We start from the raw sequence: 5637 nt of genomic DNA, 5'->3' as shown, positions 1-5637 counted from the left end.
CTTCCCTTCCCTTCCCTTCCCTTCCCTTCCCTTCCCTTCCCTTCCCTTCCCTTCCCTTCCCTTCCCTTCCCTTCCCTTCCCTTCCCTTCCCTTCCCTTCCCTTCCCTTCCCGGGTGGTGGGACATCTCAGAGGGTTCCAGAGCCCCACAACCGATGGGATGTGGGTGGTGGGACGTGTTGGGGGGATCCAGATCCCCACCACTGATGGGATGTGGGTGGTGGGGGATCTCAGATGGTTCTAGCCCCCCACCACAGATGGGATGTGGGTGGTGGGACATCCTGGGAGCAGAGGAACAGGCACAGGTAGTGGAGAGCAATGGAGAAGCTGTGCTGGGGGTGGCTGAGGCTCTTGGTGGGGGTGGCCCCCTCCTAAAGAACTGATGTCCTTTGTTCTCTGAGCTGCTGCCTCTTCCTTGGAGGCCCATGAGATCCTGGATGCCCAGGGAGACCCTGAGGGAGCCCAGAGGGGGAAGAGGAGGAGGAGAAGGAGGAGGAGGACGAGGAGGAGGAGGAGGTGGAGGAGGAGGAGGAGGAGGAGGTGATGCTCTGGGCTTGGGCAGCAGTAGGAGCTCCCAGCAAGAGGAGACACCTCTGCTTGGGAGCAGCTCCTCTGCAGGCAGCCAGGAGAGAGGAGCAGGATGGGGAGGTGAAGGGTGGAAGGATGTGGAGAGGTGGAGGAACCCTAAAACCCTTCTGTGATGTCAATCCCCAGCTCCCAGGTCTTCTACAGCATCTCACAGTGGGTGTGGGGGGGGGTGTCTGTAAGTACCACTCCCATGGCTGAGGAAGAGAAGGATGAGCCTCAGAGCTGGGATTGACCACCCCCCCTTTCTCCTGTGGGTGGTCATGGGGGTGTGGAGCCTCCCCTTGTCCTTCTGAGCAGGGTCTCCGCACCTGGGGGAGATGTGAGCCAGGAGAGGGATGGGTTTTGGGCTTCTTCTTCATCCTCAGGAGCTGGGGGAAGGAGCTGGAGGTGGAAGGAGCTCCCAGACCCTGGGGGCTGCAGGAGATGTTCCAGGACACATTTCCAGAGGGCAGGGTGAGGTGGGGGTGAAGGAGCTTTGCTGAGCCTGTGCTATCCCTGTCCAGCTCCTGGGGGTGGGTGGGTGGGAGGGGGGTGTTTTTTGGGTGGGTGGGGGGTGAAGTGAAGATATGAACTCTCCAGTTTGACCAGGTCACCGTGGCCATCAGGAAAGGCAGTTGAAAGCCTCCTGATGTGCCCCCCAGCCCCACCTCCCCCTCTTGTGTCACCTCCGCTATGCCCACCAGCGTGTTCCTGACCCACGGACAGACAGATGCTCCCTATGGACAGACAGGTGTCTGGAGGGACAGGGGCTTGGATGGTGTCTGTGGGTGCTGACTGAGGAAACATGGGGCACAAGGAAACACAGCCCAGGGTGAGAACCTGCTGGCCTGGGAGTGGAGCCCAGCAGCATCCCGGAAGGGAGAAGGCAGAGTGCTCTTCCTCCCAGTGAGCCCCCATCCCTCCCACCCCAGGGGTCTGCAGCACGGACCACCTCCCCTGCATCCCCAGCAGAGCCATGGGGCAGCTCCCCACAGGGCTGGGGAGGAACTTGTGGGTGCTTGGAGGGTGGGATGCCCAGCTGGGGAAGGGGGGACGAGGTCCTGAGGGCCTCTCCCTGGCCTCTCCCCACCAGCCCCTCGCTGTGTTTTCCTCACTTTGCTGCTTCTCTCATCAGTGTGTCCATGGAAACCAGAGGTAACAGGTTGTCTCACATCTCTGGGGCTGTGGGCAACAGGCAACGAGCTGTGTTTCTCTTCACGAGATGCCACTGTCAGGGCACTTGGTTGTCTCCTTGGGGGGGCCCCTCAGAGCTGTGAGCTGCACCCCAGGATGCAAACCTGCCCTGTGGCACCTCTGCTCTCCCTGGAAGCCCTGAGGAGGAGCTAAGAGGTGCCACAGCAAATCCTCTTGCATTTCAGGACCCTGTTCTCCTGGAGAGCAGCAGAAATGCTGAGGGTTTGACAACTGACAACCCTCCCCAGGGAAGATTTGAGGGGTGGCTGTGTTCCCTCTCTGACTGCCCTGCCCCCCTGGTTTCTCAGGAGTTGGGGGTGCAGATGATGATGAGCCCCTCTGTAGAGTTAGGGGTGGGTTCATCTGAAAGAGCACAACAACTGGGCTGGTCACTATCCCAAATATTCCTGCAGAGCAGGGGTGAGTTCTTGGGAGTAGAGGACAGACGTGGGTCCAGAGGGGACCCTCCCTCTGGACCAACCAGACCTCCAGTCGCAGAGCTCAAGGTGACTTTCCTACAAGAGAAACAGGGGGAAGGTGTAGCAGGGGCTGTCCATGGGACACGCCTTTGGTTTTCCCTGGAGAAGTGTCCCTAACTTGTCACTGGTTTTATCTCTTTGCAAAGTGCCCCCATGTCCAGAGGGATGAGATGTCCAACAGCAGCTTCATCACCCACTTCCTCCTCCTGGCCTTCAGAAACATATGGGAACTGCAGCCCTTCCACTTCTGGCTCTTCCTGGGCATCTACCTGGCTGCTCTCCTGGGCAACGGGCTCATCATCACCGCCATAGCCTGTGACCACCACCTCCACACCCCCATGTACTTCTTCCTCCTCAACCTCTCCCTCCTTGACCTGGGTTCCATCTCCACCACTCTCCCCAAAGCCATGGCCAATTCCCTCTGGGACACCAGGTCCATCTCCTACGCGGGATGTGCTGTTCAGCTTTTCTTCTTCTCTTTTCTGATGGCAGCAGAGTACTTTCTCCTCACTGTCATGGCCTATGACCGCTACGTTGCCATCTGCCAGCCCCTGCACTACGGGACCCTCCTGGGCAGCAGAGCTTGTGTCCACATGGCAGCAGCTGCCTGGGGCAGTGGTTTTCTCAGTGCTGTGCTGCACACAGCCAATACATTTTCACTGCCCCTCTGCCATGGCAATGCTGTTGACCAGTTCTTCTGTGAAGTCCCCCAGATCCTCAAGCTCTCCTGTTCAGATGCCTACCTCAGGGAAGTTGGGCTCGTTGTTTTTAGTGCTTTTCTATTCATGGCTTGTTTCCTGTTCATCGTGGTGTCCTATGTGCAGATCTTCAGGGCTGTGCTGAGGATCCCCTCAGAGCAGGGACGGCACAAAGCCTTTTCCACCTGCCTCCCTCACCTGGCCGTGGTCTCCCTGTTCATCAGCACCGGCATGTTTGCCTACCTGAAGCCCCTCTCCATCTCCTCCCCATCCCTGGACCTGGTGGTGGCTGTTCTGTACTCGGTGGTGCCTCCTGCAGTGAACCCCCTCATCTACAGCATGAGGAACCAGGAGCTCAAGGACGCACTCAAGAAGCTCATGACCCACGTGTCACTCAGCAGCAGCAACCCAACCGTGTCTCTTCACAAGTGACTCCTACCCCCTCTGAGGAACCTCCTGTGCTTTTGGCACAGTGTCCATGATAACCCTGTTTGTCCAGGACTCTCTGCAGCTGCTCCACCCCTCCAGCCACCCACGTCCATGTGTGTGGAGTGAGGGGGCAGCTGGCTCCTCATGTTGGATCTTTGCAATAAAAGGGCGTTTTCCAGTGCCGGTGTCTGGAGGTTGGGTTCCTCTTTCATGGAGGACGTAAGGAGCAGGATGAAAGTTGCTCCTATGAGGATGTGCTGGGTTGTTGGTTGGCTGAGGGGAGGACAGGGGCTTCAGGCCTGGGGTATGGGCTGGGGATATGGGCTTGGGGTATAGGCCTGGGGTATGGGCCTGGGGTATCCTTTAAGGGCATAGGGCTGGGGTATGGGCCTGGAGTATGGGCCTGGGGTATGGGCCTGGGGTCTGGGGTACAGTCCTGCGGTAGGGGCCTGGGGTATTGGCCTGTGGTATGGGCCTGTGGATGCCCAGTGCCCCCAGGGATGGTGGCCAGTTCCCAGGGACCTGCCTGGGGCTTTGTCCCCATGGCTTTCAGGCACCACAGCCCACGTGCTCTGCAGAGCAGCACCACCAGCTTGGGGCCCGGCGGGGAGGCCGGGGAGGAGGCAGGAGTGTCCAGCCGGGCCAGCATGGCCACTGTGCCCAGGGAAAAGGCTCTGTAGGGGCAGGGACATCCCAGGAGAAGACAACACACATGAGCAACTCTGGTCTTCTGGGTGGGACCTTCAGAGCCCATCTAGTCCCACCCTGCAGTGCGCAGGGACATCTTCACTAGAGCCCGACCTTGGATGTCTCCAGGGATGGGGCCTCCACTATTTCTCTGGGCACCCTGAGCCAGGGATCTACCACCCTCAGAGTGAAGAACTTCTTCCCAACACCCAACCTCAGTCTCTCTTTTCTAGTTTAATCCCATCACCCCTCATCCCACCGCTCCATGTCCTCCGGAACAGTTCTTCCCCAGCTTCCTACAGGCACCTTTCAGGGACTGGATGTGGTCTCCCTAGAGCCTTCTCCTCTCCCTGCTGACCCAGCCCAGCTCAGGACTTAGTTCTGAGGGATAGGCCAGACCTACCTGGCCTCTCTGCTTGCCCAGGACCTGGCAGACCCTGGGGCAGGGGAGTCTTTCAAGTCATGGGTCTCCAGCCAGGCTCTGCTCCACTGATCCCCACTCTCTGAGTTCAGCTCTGGTGTCGCTGGGGGTGCAGTGCAGTGTCATAAATTAGGGAGTTTTCTTTCCTTTATGCTGTGTTGAGTCTCTTTTCCCCTCACACTGATTGTGGAATGATCTCTCCCTGTCCTTATCTCCACTCCTAAGCCTCTCAATATCTATTTTCTCCCCTGTCCAGCTGAAAAGGGGAGTGATAGACCAACTTTGGTGGGCATCTGGCCTCCAGTCAGGGTCAAACCACCACGGGCTGATAAAGAATTAATAGAATAACAAAGGGAATTGTCAAAGAACACAAAGAACAACACAATAGGACATGTTGGGGAGTGGATATCTGTATACTGCAATTTGACAGTGACTCAGTGACATGAGATGTGTTTGAAAAATCCCCCCAACACAACTAACTGGGTATGATTAGGGAATATTGGAGAAAGAACCATCCCAGGGGACCGCTGGCAAATTGCTTTCTCTGAGCCCCCAAGAAAAGAGGGGTGCAAGTACTGATTGGGAGTTATCAATACCTTTCCTGGGTGTCCAGAGACATTTCCTTGCAAAACAAAGCCAGATGAGGAATTGAAGTATTATTAAATGAGATAATACCTCAGTCCAGGGTACTTCTGGTCATGTAATCAGAGGTACTCATTTTGTGCCCAAGCAGTGAAGCAGGGAAGCAAGCTATTGGGAACTGATTGTCAATTACATAGGCCCTGTAAGCCACAAGCCAGTGGGCAGGGGAAAGATTAACAGTTGGGGTGTGTTGCTTTTGCAAACTGAAATGGGTTGTGGTATTTTTTTCTCTGCTGACTTGGGAAGTGGAGGATTCAGGCTGCCTCATCTGAAATCCTTTTTGGGGATTCAGGAATAGGAAGATAAAAGACAATTGTCAATCTGGAGATGCAACAGACAGCACATAAGATAAGGGGGAGACGACACTGCTGATGATTATAATTGGCATTATTGTGAGTTTTGCTGTTGGTTGTGTTAATGATGGTAACATCTCTCTCTCAGACAAGGATTCAATCAGAAACTGAGGAATACAGAACTCTGCTAAAGTATGTAAGTGAAACTTAGGGCAGTGAAAACGTGGAA

General features: G+C 56.2%; 1 protein-coding gene across 1 annotated transcript; it reads left to right on the top strand.

The window, feature by feature from the left end:
• Positions 1 to 2408: 2408 nt before the first annotated feature.
• LOC311200939 (olfactory receptor 14A16-like) lies at positions 2409 to 3368 on the top strand (the record flags this gene model as incomplete). Its single annotated transcript, XM_084275241.1, has 1 exon — positions 2409 to 3368. The coding sequence occupies one exon, from the start codon at positions 2409 to 2411 to the stop codon at positions 3366 to 3368; it is 960 nt and encodes a 319-aa protein (XP_084131367.1).
• Positions 3369 to 5637: the final 2269 nt, after the last annotated feature.

The sequence above is a fragment of the Gallinula chloropus genome (genome assembly GCF_964237585.1).
Source record: "Gallinula chloropus genome assembly, chromosome: 25".
NCBI classification, from domain to species: Eukaryota; Metazoa; Chordata; class Aves; order Gruiformes; family Rallidae; genus Gallinula; species Gallinula chloropus.
The sequence above is the reverse complement of the archived record's forward strand: the minus strand, read 5'-3'. Positions and strand labels throughout refer to the sequence as shown.